Consider the following 20,574-nt stretch of genomic DNA (forward strand, 5'->3'; position numbering starts at 1 on the left):
GGTTTGCTGATGGACTGATGTGATCTCTGCAATAAAATGCAGACAGCATGCTAAAGACACTTTTTTGAAAAAACAAAATGTAAAATAACAAAAAAATGCATTTATTTAAGCTATACTTTCCTTGGAATTAATTTGCAGGAATCACTTTGTAAGTCTTTAGCACTTAAATGTAAATTGAACTTTTATTTGAATTTTTAGATTTTCAAAATTACCTGAGAACTCAGACTGGTAACAACACAACTGTTAATATTATCATTTCCACTGTGGATTACTTATTGAGAGTTCAGGTGGGTTAACTTCTGTACTAATTGAGTAAATGATGATAATGACTTTCATTTATGCAACATTATACTTTTAGTTTATTTTAATCATAAGTTAGACTGTTGTATGTGGAAACTCTGAGTTTCTTAATTTCTCTGGTATATCCTTCAGGAATAAGTCATTTCCTATCATAAAAGTTCTGTTTACAGCAAGGTTGAACTTCATCTTTATCATAAAATGTTCAGCTTTATCAGACAAGCACATGTATTTGTGATTACATTTATTTTGTTCATTGTAATCCATTTTGTTGAAAAAACAGTCTGTAATTCTCTACTGGTTACAGTTCTTAAAGTGTTGTTACGTTCCCCTATGGGAGTAAAAGTGGCAAAAGTGTAAAAGGCTAATATCAACCACTGTATACAAAAATTCAGTGAAGTCTGTTAACCAGGCAGAAAGTAGACATGCTAAGGAAGTGAATAAAACTCTAGCCAGTAATTGACTGTGACTACCCTGTGACTGAAAAGTGTTTTCTATTATTCAGCTTGAGATTCAGCCAGCTGTTTTTTCATCCATGTTCTGATTCAGTCTGAACATTGGTCAGCTAGATGCACAGCCATGTGATGGCATGCAGTAAAGTGTAAGAATAGTCTAATCTTTATTTACCTAGTTAAATTTTCTCTTTAGTCGTGTATGTATGGTGTCTAAGAATTCCAATCTATTAAAATCAGTATTCTTTAAGTTGCTGTTGTTACCAATGTTGCTATTTATCCTTACACATTCTGTAGAAGTTGTAGGGACAATACAATTTCTATTTCATTGCTTACTTTGTTGAAACTTTAATAAGGTTTCCTTTGAGGAAGACAGAAAGAAGAATCATGCACACAAAGCAGCATTTGTTCCTGCTATTGACTGGGTGTCAAGCAAACAGTATAAAGAGCAGCATGCAGCATTGCCATACTATTGAGTCCTGTTCAGAATGCAGAATTTGGCAGATACCAACAGATCTAGCTCTCAGTCCGTCTCTCTCTATATATATCTTATATATCTTTTTTTTTTTTTTTATCTTGATTTTAAGGTATATGGGGGGTTTTGTGTGTTTGTTTATTTTGTTTTATTTTGTTTTATTTTGTTTTGTTTTATTTTATTTTATTTTATTTTATTTTATTTTATTTTATTTTATTTTATTTTATTTTATTTTATTTTATTTTATTTTATTTTATTTTATTTTATTTTATTTTATTTTATTTTATTTTTCAGTTTACTATTGTTCCTATTGATTCCCGTGAGATGAAAATAGTTCTTGAAGTAACACTTGACAACATGTACGGAGATTAAAACATTTTTGTGATCATTTAAGAACCTTTATAAAATAAATACTTTCCAGAACTGTGTTCCTAGCTAATATGTTTCTGATCTTGATGAAGAACTGATCAGAGAAATTTTGATTACATAATCTCTTCGTGCTTCTCATACCTGTTTTTAGGAGTCCATTAGTGATTTCTATTGGTATTATTCTGGGAAGGACGTTATTGATGAGCAAGGACAACGAAATTTTTCCAAAGCCATCCAGGTTGCAAAACAGGTTTTCAATACTCTCACAGAGTATATCCAGGTAAGTTAGTTTATTTCTAATTTTATGGATTTGAAAGAAAATGAATAATACCTTTGGAATAAAGACAATGTACAGGTAGATAAAATATATATAGGGATATAATATAGGTATGTTTGAACTTCAAAATTATTTTAGTACATTTATTTATGTAGAAAAAGAAGTTTTGTATAGCTGGCACTACTCCCTGATCCATTAGTTGTATGAATAGTAGGTAGAGTTTGTTTTATTCTGATCAAGTCACATGTTACATTTGATAACTGTAGAGATGTACTTGGGGTGGACAGTGATAAATGAGAAGACATACTCGCAGGATTCAAAGAAGACTAGTGAGAGACTAATGAAGAAATCAAATGTTCTGTGTTCTAAGGCAGCTTTGTGTTGCTTGCAGAAAATAAAAAATGGAGTAGTTCACTGAATGACTAATCTGAAAATGTATTCAAAAAAGTAACTTGTTCATATTATATGCTTCATAATGCAAGTCCTGCAAGAAAGCTTCAGTTTATTTCTGAACTGCTTGGCTTTTGCCGTCTTAAAATTGTTGCCATTGCCTTTGTGGTCTTCTACAAATAGCAAAATTCTTCTACAAAATTCTACAAATTTTTTTTTTTTTTTTTTTTGAAAGCAAATTTCTTCAGGTTTGGTTGTATTCTTTTATTCTTTTAATGTATTTTTTAATGTGTGATTAAGAATTGGTAAGAAATGTAATTTAGTGTTTTTATCATTATTATTCTGCTTTTGCAAAATAAGACTAGAAGTTTTTGAATACCAAACTGATAATTAATTTGCACAATGAATCTGAAAACTGAAGTATTCCTCATGAAATAGTAATTAGCCTTAATTCTATTTACAGATGTGATTAATTCTGTCAAAATAACAATATGGCAGTTCTTTCATGCTATTTAAAGAACCAGGCATAATTTAATTCTTATTAATTCCTCATGTAAATCCATTAAAAATATTATAATTTGCTTCCACATATAATAATCAGGTTAGAGAGCATCCCGTTAGACTATATGTCTATTATACTGTTCTCCTTCAACTGGAAATGTATATTATGAAAATAATATTTTATTTCATGAGGATCAAGTGTGATAGCATTGGAACATGTAAATCTGAGTAAAGGCAATTTATAGTCATGAGTGTACATGTGCTTGTTGTAAACATATTTGGCAAGTCACAAATAGTATTGTTAGCTAGTAATTGTTTTATTTACTGTTCTCTAAAGTTTCAGAATATTTTGTAATCCTGCTTTTTTGAAGTTGGAATTTTTTGAATAATATTATTTATCACTGCTTTCTAGAACAGGTGGAATATACTGGGAAAAAAAGAAATCAGGAATCTTAGTCTCTTATCACTTATACCAATTTTGCATCAATCCCATATTAATTAATTCCTGAGTTATTGTATTAAGTAGGAAAGAGTCAGTTTGAAGATTTTGTACCTCTCTAACATTTGCAGTTTAATGTTGCAAACAGCTATACTTTTTATGGTTCTGAATTGGGACTCAGCTAAAACAGAAAGAATGGCTATTAGAAATATGCATTGCTTATGGTCAAAAAAATCTGTATATGCTTAGCTTTTCATGGCAGTTTTTAAAGGACAGACCCACTATGCTTCTCTATTGTTTATACTTGTCTTTTGTTGAGTTTCTTCCAAATAAGACCTACCTTTCTTCTCTTTGTTGACTTACCAATAGGGGCCATGTACTGGGAATCAGCAAAGTCTGGCACACAGTAGGCTATGGGATGCTGTAGTTGGTTTTCTTCATGTGTTTGCCCACATGCAGATGAAGCTCTCCCAGGTATCTTTTAGTTTTTGTTTGTAAAGTTGCTAACTTATAATAATGATAAAGTGTCTTGTTAGTATGTTTAAATAACTAATTACCACAGTTAATAATGGAGGTATGAGGAAAAATAAGAGGCAGAGCTGAGAGAATAAAACAAAGCTGAGGCTATAAATTACAGAGTCACAGTGCGCATGAGCACCAGGCTTTTAACAGGGTTCGATGAAGTTGAAAATGAATCATATAATCTGAAATCAGAGAAAAGTAATCCATTTAATGTGTTTCATATCAAAGTTCTGCCTCCATGTTTTCTGCAATTTTGCACAAGCTTTTTATGTAGCATCTCTCTTCCCTGTTCAGGTGCCTAGTTCAATGCAGACATCTAAGTCTTTTCTACTCTCAATAGACAAGAATTGTAATTTATCCTTAGAATATGGTGTAGAGGACTAGCACAGACAGCTCTTTAGAGCTAAAGTTAGATGGGAAGAATCCTAACTTTAAGCAGTCTGTTTTTCAACTTTTTAACTTTTTAAAAGAGTGCAGTTGTCCTTATATTACACATCTTAATCGAAAGTAGAAAATAATCCTGATTTTTTTTTAAATAACTAAACATTCTCAGAGAACTGTCATAATCTTGAAAACATTTTAGTTGTTAAGTAATAAAACTCTGAAGGCTATGAATTTTTTAGACCTGATTTTTTATTTACTTATAATGTATATGAAGTATATGTAAGTACGAGTAAGTATTTTTGAATGTGTTGCTTAAATGGAGATAGTCTTGCTTAAATGGTTTTCCTACCAACCCTTGGGACTTTACCAGTGGAAGTAGGTCATTTACTTACATCTGTGGACTTTTCTGCTACCATTCTGGTTCTTATTTGTTACTGATAAATAGGTGTCACTTTCCAGTAGATAGCATCATAGTGAAAGTTGATTTTCAAAGTGATGCAATGAATTTTTCCTAAGGTGTCTTTGTAAGCCCGTGTACCATGTATTGTCATTTTGGAACAACTTTGTTATTTTCAGAATAGAAAAAAACAATCAATGATTGGGTAGGCCACAGTGGTGACTCTTACGCTTTCTTCCTAAATCACTAAAGCAAGATGGAAACTAGTATACAAGTAGTTACAGACAGGAAGTAAAATACATAAAATTAATTGTTGATTAATAAATCTGATGTGATCATTGGTAAGATTTGTTTTCACAATAATGGCAAGATTTTACTCAGCTGTGTGCAGCGTGGTTTCTTACAGTCTTCTAACTATAACATCTAGAAAATAATGATACCCTGCCACTTTGAAGAGAGCCAAAATGCTTTGCTCAACAAAGTTCATTGTAGTGAGTGGAGTTAGACTGTTTTGAGTAATGACAGAAACGTGATCTGCTCCAAATGTATATATGTGTATAAATAGAGATGGTGCCTTTTTCTTGTGTGAAGCTCAGACTCTTCGGGTCTTCCAGAGCTCACTTGGGATGTTTTATTCATTTATTTTTATTGCAAGAATATACTAATTGCACTGTGTTCAAATACCATTTTTCAAAGGTGTTGAGTGTGGCTAAATGGATTTATGTTGTCATATGTTGTCATATGGCATCTTTCTATACCTGGGGTTTGCTTAGGGAAAGTATTTGGTCTTTGTTTTAAACCAGAAGTTTCCAGAACAAAAGTCCCGGTCCCATCCCTCCCCCCACCCCCCCCAAAAAAAAAAATAAAAATCAGTCACTTTGAATCATGTTACACTTTGTCTTCTGTGTGCTGCTGCCATTATTTTTTTACAAGGCTGTGAACTTGATTATACTAACAGCAACACTACTTTAGCTGACATGAAACTTTACAGAGGCATCATCTGTGAGCCAGACATACCTTATTATTGCTTTATTGCTGTGTTACCAGTTATGATCCTAATAGCTTCTTAAATTTTAAATCTTATTTTTACAGGGTGAAATCTGCATGCACATATATGAATGTCAAAAAAATCAGTAGATATTATATATATTGTATTCATTTTTTTAGGATTCCAGTCAAATTGAATTACTGAAAGAATTAATGGATCTTCAAAAGGATATGGTTGTCATGTTGCTGTCTATGCTGGAAGGTAGGTAAAGTGTAATTTGAAATTCTCTTTTGCAATTGCTTTAGCAACATTTTCACCTTTGTGTTTAATGTTCCATTTTCCTTTAGGTTTTTGATTTTTATGTATCAGTTGTGAGATGAGATGTGAGATCTTAAATTGCATGGAAGATTGATACAGTCCAGTCGATATCATTTATGTTACCTCTGAATGTCAGAATTGCATAAAATCCAGCTGTGACATAAGTTTTACTTTGTTTCTGTGAATATGGCCTATCTTTTGCCTTAAGTGAGAAGTTTTTGTTTGTTTGTTTGTTTTTAACTCTAGGTTGAAATTCTAAATTCCAAGAACTGAGACATTTGTCTATCGTTTTATTAATAGATTTTTTTAATCATAGAATCATAGAATCATAGAATATCCTGAGTTGGAAGGGACCCTTAAGGATCATCAAGTCCAACTCTTGACACCGCGCAGGTCTACCCAAAAGTTCAGACCATGTGACTTTAATATTGCATTTATTTTTATAATGAACTTAGCCATAAAGAATAAGCTTTGATTTATCTAGTGAGTAGGTTCAAGTTTCCTTATGACTAATACTGGAAATTACGGTTCCCCAGAGAATGTGATCATTGTCAAGAAATAATGCTATTTATGTATCTTCTTTCTGGTATCATATTGGCAGATTAACAATAGACTACCAATAGTAGAAAGACAGAAATACACAAGCATAGATGATCCAAAGATTTTCCTTTATGCTTCCTACATGTACTGCGTCACATTTATTATCTTGAGAGGGCAGAGAGAGAAAGAGATTTATTATCTGGGAGGGCAGCAAATGCAACCTGGATTACAGTGTAGCATGGATGGCTGCTGCTTTGCTCACCTGAGGTAACTGAGAAGCAAAGTAGTTCTTAGTATATAAAGGCAGTGCTCCGTCAGGGACCTACTCATCCTCTGTTTGTGTTGCACTACAGTAAAATTTACATTATCACTTTTGAAAAACTGCCTCATGTTTAGTACTTTAATAAACATAACAGATGTGCCTCTCTGTGGCTTGTTAGTTATTTCTTTAATGGCAAATATTTCAGTCACTTACATCTTTCTCCAAGTCTTAGGGTAGTGCTATTAGTAAAAGATTTTACAGCTGTTTTCCTCATATAACTATGTGAGCCAGTGGTTTATCAATCTTACTGTATGATTATTTCACTAGTCATTATTAAACATGTTGCCAAAATACTTGCTGCCATCAATATTTCTAATTTCATGTCGTCACATCTAGGTAATGTTGTGAATGGAACTATTGGCAAGCAGATGGTTGATATGCTTGTGGAATCGTCCAACAATGTGGAGATGATTCTGAAGTTCTTTGATATGTTCTTAAAACTGAAGGATTTGACTTCCTCTGATGCATTCAAAGAGTATGACCCAGATGGTAAAGGCATAATTTCAAAAAGGGATTTCCACAAAGCAATGGAAAGCCATAAACATTACACGCAGTCTGAAACAGAGTTTCTGCTATCCTGTGCTGAAACTGATGAGAATGAGACTCTGGACTACGAGGAGTTTGTGAAACGGTTTCATGAACCTGCCAAAGACATTGGTTTCAATGTTGCTGTTCTCCTGACCAACCTCTCAGAACACATGCCCCATGATACCCGCTTGCAAACTTTTCTTGAACTGTCAGAGAGTGTGCTGAATTATTTTCAGCCTTTCCTTGGACGCATAGAAATCATGGGTAGTGCAAAGCGCATTGAACGAGTATATTTTGAAATAAGTGAGTCCAGTCGGACTCAGTGGGAGAAACCTCAGGTAAAAGAGTCAAAGAGACAATTTATATTTGATGTTGTAAATGAAGGTGGGGAGAAAGAAAAGATGGAGCTTTTTGTTAATTTCTGTGAGGATACCATCTTTGAAATGCAACTGGCTGCTCAGATTTCTGAGTCAGATCTGAATGAAAGGTCAGCTAATAAAGAGGAAAATGAGAAAGATAAGCCTGAGGAGCAGGATCCTGGAATGGGTTTCTTCTCTCTTGTAACTATGAAGTTAGCATTAGTAGCTCTCAAGTATAATTTAATGACTCTTATGAAAATGCTTAGCATGAAAAGCCTGAAGAAACAGATGAAAAAAGTGAAGAAAATGACCATGAAGGACATGGTTATGGCTTTGTTTTCTTCCTACTGGAGCATTTTGATGGGCTTACTGCATTTTGCTTGTAGTGTCTTCCGTGGCTTCTTTCGCATCATATGCAGTTTGCTGCTTGGAGGAAGCCTAGTAGAAGGAGCAAAGAAGATCAAGGTGGCTGAACTATTAGCTAATATGCCAGATCCCACCCAGGATGAGGTGCGTGGGGAAGGAGAAGAGGGGGAGAGGAAGCCCACAGAAACTGCATTGCCTGCAGAAGACTTGACAGATTTGAGAACTTTATCAGACGAGAGTGATCTACTATCAGATATATTTGGTTTGGATTTGAAACGGGAAGGTGGACAGTATAAATTGATCCCTCATAATCCAAATGCTGGTTTGAGCGATTTGCTGAGCACTCCTTCATTAGCTCCAATGCCTGAGGAACAGGAAAAAATCCAGGTAACTGCACCTTTTATTTCTATGCTTATGCTCTATGTTTATCTTTTTCATATGCTAACTATTTTGTCTTGAAACACAGCTTGCATCTACGTTTGCGTGTTTGTTATTTTTTTGTATGTGTGACATGTTTTTAGGGAATCACATAATCACTAAACCATACCCTTTCTGACATCATAAACTTCAATTCCCACAGCCTTCTCTAAGTAGGTGGTAGTTTGGTTTCCTTCTAATTTAGTGCTAAAATGTGTCTTCATAAATAAATATTGAAGCATCATCTTCTCTCAGAGCTTCAACAGTTAAAAAAAGAAAAAAAGTGTAATATTCCACAGGCTGTGTATCTTTTTAACTAATTCTGTTCTGCATAATAATACTCAGACACTTTTTTTTTCCCTTAATCTGACTATCTGTAGGAACAAATGAAAGAAGATGAAAAGGAAGAGAAGGAGGAAACAAAATCTGAACCTGAAAAAGCAGAGTATGTATAACTTTAACTAGTGGTACTGCAAATTAGTTTGTTTCACTAAAATATCAGCTTTATTATACTTCTTTTCCTTTAATTTTATTTTCATTCACATTCCACTATTAAGATGTGTGTGTGTGTGTGTGTGTGTATTTAATCCATCCTCCTCATCAGTAGGCATTTGCAAGGAAATGCCATGAAATCACTAAGAGATTTTATGAATTCCCCTCTTCCAGCTGCATCCTTTGTAATTTCAATTTATTTTATTTTAGAATTCACAGAACTCATAATGTAACTTTCTGCCTTTCCCCACAAGTATTAAAAGCTCACTGAACAACAGTTTCAGACGGTAGTCCTAGGAGTTTACATGTTTATCCAAGAGGCAGTTTATTTACAGAGGCATAGCTGCAATGGTTCTAGAGTTCATTGAAAATTTTGATGGAATTGAGTATACTTTTTAATATATCTTGAGTCTGCAAAATCATTGTTTTCTGAGAATCAAGTCTTCTGTCGGTCTGTTTTCATTGGGCTTAATTTCATCTGTTTGTTTAAGGTTTTCTTGGCAAGTATGAAAACGAGAAGAAAATGTCTTGGAAAAATTGTAAGAGTGCTTGTGTTACAGAGACTAATTATCTATCAGTGGTAGAGACTGACTCTTTCGCCCTTCCCATTTGATAAGAACTGTTTTGAGTTATTTAGATTTTGCATAACCTTATTATTCTGTTACAGTTTTAAAGAATTACTGAGTCCTCTCACGTCTTTATGGGGATCATTAGCATTGATAAATAATCATTTCAGTCTTTTTAAGACATGGTAAAATCAAATGTTAATGATATTAGCTCAGAATAAAAAAGCAAAATATAGGACTTGGATTTAACCAGTAAAAAACTCTCCATCCCCATTTTTTATGGTGGCTGATATATCACTGATAAAATTTCAAGTGGATCTCTTAGTCTCAAGTTATCTCCATATTGCTCTCCTCCAATGACAAACACTTGCCAGTAACAAAAACTCTTCTTCCTAATTAGTACAGCAAACTTCTAATGCAGCCAGTACAACTTTGTGAAGGAGAGTCTTGCTGACTTTTGAAGGTCACTTCACTGTTGATTGCTCTGCTTGACTGTGTGAGTTGCAGTGATACCAGTATTCTCTGTGAAGAGTGGAAGTGCCTGGCATTGCCCTGAAGCCACTCCTAATGTAAGACAAACTTTCAAGTGAAAGTTTGTTGAGTATATTCTACTATGAAGCAACTTAGGATATCAGTTATTCTGTTTGTAGATAGATAAAGAGAAATTAATAATGTAACTAATAAGTTTCTTCTCACTCTGTTTTGGCATCAAATGGGCTTCTGTGATCCTTTCATCTATCTGGCTGTCAGGTCAAATTAACTTCCAAAATAATTCTCAGTTCCTATGAGTTTGTGCTTGGAGAAGGCAGCCCACTAGCTATGACTTTCTGTAATTACACAGCATGGTGATAATCACAGATTGAAATGCTGTCAAGCTTTCATATTTCTCTCTTCTCCTAGAGGGGTTGCTTTTGTTGTCCTCATCTGGACAGAAATGCAGAATTTAAAACTTAAGGCTTGGCTTGTAAATACAAGAAGAACCAGTGTTCTGCAGTTTGTGCATCTGAACCAGATAGTTCAAGTGCATGAGGTTGGAGGGGAGCCCTTAGACATATAGAGAGTTGTACAGACATTTGGCAGTGTTAGCTGCACAATTATGAAGCAGAGTTTCAGGTATAAAGCTTGGGAGATTCTTGGTTACCTGCTTCTACCACTTAGCAATTCTCACTTCAGGTTGACAAATCATTAAGTTCAAATATCAGTAGACTTAACCAGACTTTCACCCTTTCCAGTGCTTTATGCTGAAGATGGATATCTATCCTTGTTATTCATACATGTGCACTTCATGAATTATGACTACTTCAGCCTCATGAAAAGTTGCAATGTCCTCTTTCAGGGTGTGGTTTAATTATTTTTTGTCAATTTTATTAACTTGACTTATTATTTTGGCTTCATTTGTATCCTAAGAGGAGAGGATGGAGAAAAAGAAGAGAAACCCAAGGAAGACAAAGGGAAACAGAAATTAAGACAGCTTCATACTCATAGATACGGAGAACCGGAAGTTCAGGAATCGGCTTTCTGGAAGAAAATAATTGCATATCAACAAAAGCTTCTTGTAAGCTGTTTTCTACACTGTGTGTTTGTGCATTGGGAGTGATATGTACTATAAAATTATGCTATCAAAATGAAAAAGACAAATTCGCATCTGCTAAGACTCATTCAATCCACAGTCATCCATGAATAGGACATAAAGGCAAAGGTTTAATTGAATTTTTTAGTGGAGGAGACAAGCAAGCAAAAAAAACAAATACACAAACCCAAAAAATAATATATTAGATATATATTAACATAATAAGGAATGTAATTATTGGCTAAAATTCAGACCTTCAAAGATTTCTATCCATCAGTGGAAAAAAGCTTAGTGTTTTTGTGTGAAGGTAAGTATTTATTAAGTCCAGAATTTTTAGAGCAGCTTGTGAGGTTGTAGGATTTCTGTTTTCCTGAGACACTTTGGGAAAAGTCAAGTTTCTCTATCTAAACATTTTATTAAGATTTTCATAAAATAGCAAGTTCATATTTGAGAAATTTCTTAAATTATGTGGAAAATAAGACTAGCTAAAATTGTAGAAGTGTTTCAGTAACATATGGTAGCTCTGAGTAAGATGCAGAATTATTTAAAATCCAAGCTTTTATTAGCTAAGATATATATAGGCATACATATTCCGAGAGACTGGAATGAAATCCAAAGCAAAAAGATACAGGCTTTTTCTGTAGATCTAGTAGATATAATTGTGTAGGGTCAGCCTACATCTACCATGAGTAACATAGCAAAAGTATAAAATGGCAATGACAATATAAAGGAACTAATTGCTTAAGTTTTGCTTTTGAACTCAGTGTCAGGGTATCATGTAGCAGCCATTCAAATTTCATTTATTTTTCTTCTAATAGTCTCATATACTAACTCACAAATAGTCTTCTATGTTTAGGGCTGAAAATGGAGGAATTTCCATGTAAGATTTAAAACAAAACATTGAAACTAGGTGCTGGAAAAGTTTCTGAATTGTAAGGAAGAGATAGGGTACTTTTAACCTAAGCATATAAGGTTTGGGTAAGAATTTCCTCACTGGAATAAGATTTGTCTTGAGATTTTCTGTGCTTTCACTGTTATTTTTGAAGGTTTTGAAATCAGAAGGAAGCAGGAAAACATGAAAAAATATTTAAGGCAGAGTTTTCCAATCTTCTGACTTTGAGACCACTAAAGAAAAATAGCATGTCTGATATTCTATTTATCAAATGATCTGCCTGAAATAGTGACAAGTTCTGTAGTGAAGTGTGGATAAATATATTTTTTTTCAGGTTGGGATTAAACATTAATTTATTAAATACACAATATAGTTTATTTTATTTCTTAAAATAATTTTTAATAATTTCAAGAATGATAATTATTAGGCAAGGAATATTTATATTTTATTTTTGTTTTCAGAACTATTTTGCTCGAAACTTTTATAACATGAGGATGTTGGCATTGTTTGTTGCTTTTGCCATCAACTTTATCCTTCTTTTCTATAAGGTAAGCTTGTCACAATATTAAGTTGCATTCTGAAAAGCATTCAGGTTTTGTGGACACTATGCTATGATTACCATGCCTAGCCTCACATGCCTATGATTAACATGCCTAACCTGATTAAATGCCTTCTTCAGTCTGCCACTTCAGAGATCTAACAGCGATACTAATGTGTTTCTGAGAAGTAATAATGGACTTCCAAATAGCTATTTCCAAAGTTCTGTGCTGTGAGAGATGCAGCAAAGTGAAATGTGTACCTTTGTGCTCCATTATCCTGTACAGACTCAGCCAAGCCCAGCCTTCATTGGCAACTTAAACTAATACATGTCAGCTGAGATATTTATTTTTTTTTGTGCCATCCTACTCCCCTGTGTACAGCAAGGGGAAGTTGCATCATCTTAAACTGGCTGGAATATCACTTACCATCTTTGTCAAGGCCTTTGCTATAGTTAATGCAACAGTAGATTTTCCAGACTTGAATCAGTTCCAGGAAGAGTCCTGCTGATAAGGATTACATATGGCAATGTCAGGAGTTGACTGGGCTTCTTCCAGAAGGTCTATGCTCTTTCTTGAATTCAAGGTGATATGTATGACCCAAATTTGCAATGGAAAGAGAGTAAAAGAAAATCCACGCTATCAGCAGATTGGTGTAGCATGATGAAAGGGTGAGGTATTGTACTGTGTGAGGTATTCCCTGTGGACATTTTTCTGCAGAAAGTTATTTCCTCATGATTATGTTGTCCTTAGTAGGGTTGTTTTCACTTGTAGTGGTGTAAAACTCCTGTCAGAGGAATACACCTGCAATATTAAGATTCAAGTGATTTAAACAGGTCTCCACCTCTGCTGTGACAGAAGAAAAGGAAGTTCCTGTGGTGTCTACTGGAGAAAGTATGAAGTTGAACAGCTTGGAGAGTGACAGCCAGAGGGTCATTGCAGTTCATTATGTCCTAGAAGAAAGTAGTGGCTACATGGAGCCCACGCTGCGGATTTTGGCCATCTTACACACAATCATCTCTTTCTTCTGCATCATCGGGTATTATTGTTTGAAAGTAAGAAAAACTGAACTTTTTTTCTTTTCTTCTAGTTATGAACATTTTTGTCCTTTGACTGGTATAAATTGGAATCAAGTTGCTTAAGCAGGTTGAGGAACCATGTAAAGAAACACCATTAGGTGATTTGTTAATTCAGAAGGTTACAGGCCAGGGCCTGATTTCCTGGTCTGGCATTGGACTGTAGGTTCAGTATTTCCACAGTTACAATGTCAGCCAGTTATAGCAATAACCTGTATGGCTTCTTGTCACTGTCAGCAGTGAATATGCCCATTCACATGGCTAGAAGAAGCCGGATGAGTGTCTGTATCGACACTGAGCTTGTCAGCTTGGGCAGTTTTCAAGTCCTTTATTTTTTTGAAGTATTATTTAATATGTGTTCAGTTTTTGTATTTATTTTTTCATAACTACCATCTTTTCTTATAGGTTTTCAGACATCTCAGAGCATTTTAACTAATCTCTGATATATTGATTTTTTTTTTTTCAATTGCAGGTTCCACTGGTTATTTTTAAGAGGGAAAAGGAAGTAGCAAGGAAATTGGAATTTGATGGGCTGTATATAACCGAACAGCCCTCAGAAGATGATATTAAAGGGCAATGGGATAGACTTGTAATCAACACACAGTGAGTTTTTGCTTACTCTGTTTCTATAACTTTGCTTCAGACTGCGCAATTACGCATTTGATGGTCCAGCTTGTCTGAAATAAACAGTTGTGAGGAGTATATTTCCAGAAAGGATATACAAAATATTTCGGTCAAGTATAATGCTAATGTTTGTTATCAGTTTTAATCTTCTTCATTTGCAGGTTTTTACCTTTTTTATTTTTTTTCCATATATTAAAAAAAGATTGCAAGGAACTTTTTCTTTTTTTTTTAGCAAGTGCAGCGATGATTGTTTATTGCTGTCAGTTCAAGAGTAAACAGTGGTTTGTATCCTTTTATTGTCTCTTGAAAGCTTTTCTTTGGAACCTTAACTCTGCCTTTTGGGATTATATGATCTAAGTACTTTGGAACACTGGAGACATCAGCTCAGCTGCTCTTTCCCAGCCATGAGAATGTGATAGGCTCAATGCCAATTGGTAACTTTCATTCCAATAACTTCCCAAAAGACTAGCTGGAGATAGCACCAACAGAGAGCCTCTTAGAAACAAATTATTATATAATTTTTATGACATCTTAGTAGGTACTCTTCATGATCATCTAAAATGTAATCTCTTTTTTCATCTGTGTTTTTCAGGTCTTTTCCAAACAACTACTGGGACAAATTTGTGAAAAGAAAGGTAAGGCTTATTTTTTAAAATATGCATGAAATTCTTTATAGATATTAATTCCAATATCTTTATCGATGATCTGGATGAGGGCATCGAGTGCACCCTCAGTAAGTTTGCAGATGACACCAAGTTAGGTGTGTGTGTCGATCTGCTCAAGGGCAGGAAGGCTCTGCAGTTGGATCTGGATAGGCTGGACCAATGGGCAGAGGTCAACTGTATGAAGTTCAACAAGGCCAAGTGCTGGGTCCTGCACCTGGGGCGCAACAACCCCAAGCAGAGCTACAGGCTGGGAGAGGAATGGTTGGAGAGCTGCCAGGCAGAGAAGGACCTGGGAGTATTGGTTGACAGCCGGCTGAATATGAGCCAGCAGTGTGCTCAGGTGGCCAAGAAGGCCAACAGCATCCTGGCTTGTATAAGAAGCAGTGTGGCCAGCAGGTCTAGGGAAGTGATCGTCCCCCTGTCCCTATGGTGAGGCTGCACCTCGAGTACTGTGTTCAGTTTTGGGCCGCTTGCTACAAGAAGGACACATGTACATATTCAGTTGGTCATGAATGTGTCAAGTTGGTCAAGTTTTCGATGTTGTGGAACTCGAGGCTGGGAATGACAAGGTCAAGTCCCTTTGGGTTAGGATCGGCGGGAAGGCCAACAAGGCTAGCGTCCTGGTCGGGGTCTGTTATAGACCACCGAACCAGGATGAGGAGATGGATGAGGAGTTCTACAGGCAGCTGACAGAAGTTGTGAAATCATCGATGCTTGTTCTCGTGGGGGACTTCAACTTCCCTGACATATCCTGGAAGCACAACACAGTCCAGAGAAAGCAGTCTAGGACATTTCTGGAGAGCATGGAAGATAGCTTCCTGACGCAGCTGGTTAGTGAGCCTACCAGGGGTGGTGCCCCGCTGGACCTTCTCTTCACAAACAGAGAAGGACTGGTGGAGGATGTGATTGTTGGGAGCTGTCTTGGACAGAGTGACCACGAAATGGTGGAGTTCTCTATTCTTGACAAGGCCAGGAAGGGGACCAGTAAAACCACTGTATTGGACTTCCAGAGGGCTGACTTTGTGCTGCTGAGGACACTGGTTGGTGGAGTCCCTTGGGAGGCAGTTCTGAAGGGCAGAGAGGAGTCCAGGAAGGCTGGGCACTCTTCAAGAGAGAAATCTTAATGGCGCAGGAATGGTCTGTCCCCATGTGCCCAAAGATGAGCCAGCGGGGAAGAAGACCAGCCTGGCTGAACAGAGAATTGTGGCTTGAGCTTAGGAGAAAAAATAGGGTTTATAATCTTTGGAAAACTGGGCAAGCCACTAGGGAGGACTATAGGGATGTTGCGAGGCAGTGCAGGGACAAAATTAGAAAGGCCAAAGCTCATCTGGAGCTCAATCTGGCTACTGCCGTTAAAGATAACAAAAAATGTTTTTATAAATACATCAACACAAAAAAGAGGACTAAGGAAAATCTCCATCCTTTACTGGATGCAGGGGGAAACTTAGTTACAAGAGATGAGGAAAAGGTGGAGGTGCTTAATGCCTTCTTTGCCTCAGTCTTTAGCGGCAATACGGGTTGTTCTCTGGATACCCAGTACCCTGAGCTGCTGGAGTGGCTGGTGGAGGAGCGGCTGAGGTAGCTGGGCTTGTTCAGCCTGGAGAAAAGGAGGCTCAGGGGCCACCTTATCGCTCTCTACAGATACCTTAAAGGAGACTGTAGCGAGGTGGGGGTTGGCCTGTTCTCCCACGTGCCTGGTGACAGGACGAGGGGGAATGGGCTTAAGTTGCGCCAGGGGAGTTTTAGGTTGGATCTTAGGAAGAACTTCTTTACCGAAAGGGTTGTTAGACATTGGAACAGGCTGCCCAGGGAAGTGGTGGAGTCACCATCCCTGGAAGTCTTTAAAAGAGGTTTAGATGTAGAGCTTAGGGATATGGTTTAGTGGGGACTGTTGGTGTTAGGTCAGAGGTTGGACTTGATGATCTTGAGGTCTCTTCCAACCTAGAAATTCTGTGATTCTGTGCGATGATTCCCCGTGTCCCATAGCTTACTCCTCTGTGCTCTGGCACCTAGAGCTGGCTCTGAAGAGACCCACTCACCCCCTTAGTTCCAGACAGCTTCAACCCCTTGCCAGCTAGTCTGGCTTGATCTTTGCTAGAGACCACAGACTCATACACACAGATTCAATTCTACTGCACCATGGACATATAGTTCCCCCTAACCTATGGTTTGAATCCAGTTACTGCTTTCACTCCATCATACGCACATGCACACAGAATAGAAAGTCTTTTACCCTGGAAAGAGTTAGAAAATTACTTTATAAGATGATGGGACAGATTGAGATGATTAGGCAAAATGCATAGCCAAATAACTTTACTGACCAGCAAACTTTGTTGTTCTAGTTTGTTAACTAGAAAGGGTTGAATACTACCTTCAAGAAATTTTACTTTTATCAGATCTTTTCATGTAGATAGGATATTTAAAACATCTTTGCTTGTGTGAGCTCAACATTTTTTTTCAGTGACAATATTGATTTAGTTATTCTGCTTCTGCTGAGTTGCCTTTCTCTTCCTATTTTCATTAAATGAGTAAGAACATCATATCCTTGATGAGCCCTGTTGCCTCTGTCGAAGTGATTGAAATTAAGGTGAAAAAAACAGTATGATAGGCAGATGGAAACAAACAGATTAAAAAAATCATGCATGTTAAACTTGTCTCTGAAAATAAAAAACCTTATACCCAGCTGACTCTCTTGACTATTCCTCCTAAATTTAGGTCATGGATAAATATGGTGAGTTTTATGGCCGTGACAGAATCAGTGAGTTACTAGGAATGGACAAAGCTGCTCTTGATTTTAGTGATGCTCGAGAAAAGAAGAAACCAAAGAAGGATAGCTCCTTATCTGCTGTGTAAGCATTTGCTTCTGGTTTGTTTGTTTGTTGTTGTTTTTGTTTAGTTTGGTGGTGGTTTTATTTATTTATTTATTTAGATTTTGGTTAAAATCAAGAACTCAAGGTCTGTCATTTGGCTTTGAATTTTTTGCTGTATGGCTTTTCTTTTATGAATGGCCAAATATGATCAATCAATTCGTGTGTATTTGAGAGAATAATGTGAAATACACAAAGATGAGAGTTATTTATCAGAGGTGTCATAGTCAAACTTATGTCTCAGTCCCTTTGCCTCCCTAGCTGATGTTCTTGGTTCTGCTGTCATTAGTACAGTCAGTGTCAATGGAAGAGGCAACTGAGGCTCAAGCATCTGCAGCAACCGTAGTGGTGGTAATTTAGGGGATATTAAGAAGGGCTATTGTTGGATGCTTATGCAGTAGAGAAATTTGTCCCCTTTCAAGAAGAAAAAAAATGTAAATAGATTTATCCTGAAGGATCTGACATTTCCATAGTCTGGTAAAAAGATAAGCAATGATATGAATGTGAAGTGTATAAAGAATTGGTACAGTTGGCCTAGAATGTAAAAGATGTTAAAAGGTCTTCATTTTCCTTGTCACAAGATTCAATAACCTAGGTTTTCAAAAGCTCCTGGAACAAGTAACCTTCTTGTTAAGAATATAGTATATTGGAAGACAGTATTATCTGTTATACTGCAAGTTTTTTGTTTTGTTTTGTTTTGTTTTCTCTTCAATGTATGTATTTTGTAGACATCATCCATGCAATCCTGATCAGACAGTAAATATCACCCAGTTATCATGGTCTGAGTTATTCCTGGCTGTGCAAAAGGTTTTAATACACTTTCTTCTTCAATTTACATTTATTCTTGAGGAAGAACAAAGGACATAAGCTCAGACATTCGTTTCACCTTACTTTGTCTGTCTTTAAAGCCGTCTAATTGTATCACTCAAGATGTGATGATATAACCAATGGTGATGAACTGGTATTTCAGGGTGCAAATTCTCAAAACACTATTTCTCTCCATTGATTCTAAAATTCATGTGACTTATACATAGGTGATTGCACTGTAGATATTGATCAGCTTCATGTCTGATGTCTCCAAAATAGTACTTATACATTTATTTTTCTGCTTTTGTTTCAGACAGGTCCATTCCAGAGTAAAAGTGTGAATTAGAACAAGGTTGTGATGTATTTCAGCTTGGGAGAAATAGATAAACTGGGACCTCTTCATTTTCTGTGACAATACACTTCCTGTAGTATGCAATAGGCTCTCGTGTTGTGTTTTTTCCTATTTTATTCTTATATAAAATGTGATTTGTTTACTTTTACAGGCTAAACTCTGTTGATGTTAAGTATCAGATGTGGAAATTAGGAGTTGTTTTCACTGATAATGTAAGTCTGTCAGTATATGTATACACATACATTCATGTTCTAAAAAAAAAAAAAAGATATCCATCTTAGCCTGAAGGGTGTCCGAACGTATATGAAATATTCTGAATTACAAGTAGCTTACTAGATACACAGATAGATAGATAAAGAAATTCTCAGAAGTTTAAAAAGAGATTGACCAAATCTTTTCCCAGTTACATGGGTACTAGGCTACAGAACCTCAGTCTGTTTTCTCCCCTTAACCCCTTTCTTATATGGTTATTTATTCAGGAGGAATAAGCAAGTGCTGTAAAATTGGGAAACTGTCTATATAAATTCTAGTTGCCATTTTTCATGTTGTTCTTAAACTTTACATCTGCAGTCACTTAAATACTCCTGGAACACAGTCAGATCAGCATAGTGTAGAATTACTGTAATTTGTATCACTGAAACTCTTAGCGGGATGTGACACAGAATGAGGCTAATGATTTTACTCATTTTTAAAAAGTTAGTCTTAAAAAAAAAAAAAAAGGAATGACAAGGCCGTTAAAATATTCTTCAGTTTAAGATACTGCTCATCTTATGATTGTAAGTGGTATTATGATTGTGGCTTTCCTGAGTCATGTTGTTTTTCTGGTGGAAAATATGGTAGGGGAAAAATGATTTTGTAACTAGAACTGCTGGAGAATGAAAATGGAAACTGACTTCAGTTAGAAAGGGTGGAACTTGAAGGTTGAATTTGGGACGATAACTGTCCAGGTCCACAGAAAGCATGACCTGTAGAGAGTCAGTTCATTCAGGATTAGGTCTTTTCTAAAGGAAATTCTAATTTTTTTCTTAAAAGTGTGTACTTGTCTTTAAGTCAAATAAATTAAATTGTAGAGGAAAAGATTAAATTAATATTTCTAGTAATAATAAGCTACTTAAATAGTATTAAATATTTAAGTAGCAGTTTTAGTAGTTTGAAGTAATATATAATTCCTTCTGTTGCTTGCAAAGACCTGTTGTTTGTTATTGAGCATATTGTTATAAATATTTTAATGTAATTATTCATAAACAAAAAATCATTCAAATCAGAAGATTTTATATAATAAACATTAAAAAATAATGGAATTATTTCAAAATTGAAATTTAGGATGTGTCAATTTTGAACATTTCATGTGAACACATCTACATTTGCAGATTTAATATTCTTGCGCAGAGAAAATTCTCAAAAGCAAAATTTATGTAAGAAAAACTTCATGATTTTCTGTTTAAATAAAAAGCACATTCAAGCAATTTCTGCTTTTCCTTAGTGTTGTGAATTAAGTTAGACATAGTATCCTTAGATTTTTCAGTTTGTTTATTTATTTATTTATGTATTTTGTAATGTGCTTGTTTTCTTTTAGTCTTTCCTTTACCTAGCTTGGTACATGACCATGTCAGTCCTTGGCCATTACAACAATTTTTTCTTTGCTGCTCATCTTCTTGACATTGCAATGGGATTCAAGACGTTACGAACTATCCTGTCATCAGTGACCCACAATGGTAAACAGGTATCAACTGTTACCTCTTTTCCTTTATGGTGTGTGTGTGTGTGTTTTTTTTTTTTTTTTTTT

At 35.6% G+C, this 20,574-nt stretch overlaps 1 protein-coding gene across 13 annotated transcripts in view; it reads left to right on the plus strand.

The window, feature by feature from the left end:
• RYR2 (ryanodine receptor 2) overlaps positions 1 to 20,574 on the plus strand; it is a 406,035-nt gene that overhangs the window by 374,754 nt on the left and 10,707 nt on the right. For all 13 annotated transcript variants that reach the window (XR_011808125.1, XM_027453781.3, XM_072035589.1 and 10 more), the window contains 14 exons: positions 199 to 287; positions 1,745 to 1,873; positions 3,570 to 3,674; positions 5,671 to 5,752; positions 7,008 to 8,311; positions 8,722 to 8,786; positions 10,807 to 10,954; positions 12,323 to 12,409; positions 13,234 to 13,452; positions 13,946 to 14,076; positions 14,690 to 14,732; positions 17,478 to 17,611; positions 18,940 to 19,000; positions 20,365 to 20,511. Coding sequence is in view for 12 of the 13 variants with exons in the window: in XM_027453781.3 (XP_027309582.2) it covers positions 199 to 287; positions 1,745 to 1,873; positions 3,570 to 3,674; positions 5,671 to 5,752; positions 7,008 to 8,311; positions 8,722 to 8,786; positions 10,807 to 10,954; positions 12,323 to 12,409; positions 13,234 to 13,452; positions 13,946 to 14,076; positions 14,690 to 14,732; positions 17,478 to 17,611; positions 18,940 to 19,000; positions 20,365 to 20,511 (2,744 nt within the window). In the remaining variant the exon portion in view is untranslated. The remainder of the gene's footprint in view (positions 1 to 198; positions 288 to 1,744; positions 1,874 to 3,569; positions 3,675 to 5,670; positions 5,753 to 7,007; positions 8,312 to 8,721; positions 8,787 to 10,806; positions 10,955 to 12,322; positions 12,410 to 13,233; positions 13,453 to 13,945; positions 14,077 to 14,689; positions 14,733 to 17,477; positions 17,612 to 18,939; positions 19,001 to 20,364; positions 20,512 to 20,574) is intronic.

Source organism: Anas platyrhynchos, chromosome 3 (assembly GCF_047663525.1).
Source record: "Anas platyrhynchos isolate ZD024472 breed Pekin duck chromosome 3, IASCAAS_PekinDuck_T2T, whole genome shotgun sequence".
Taxonomy (NCBI): Eukaryota; Metazoa; Chordata; class Aves; order Anseriformes; family Anatidae; genus Anas; species Anas platyrhynchos.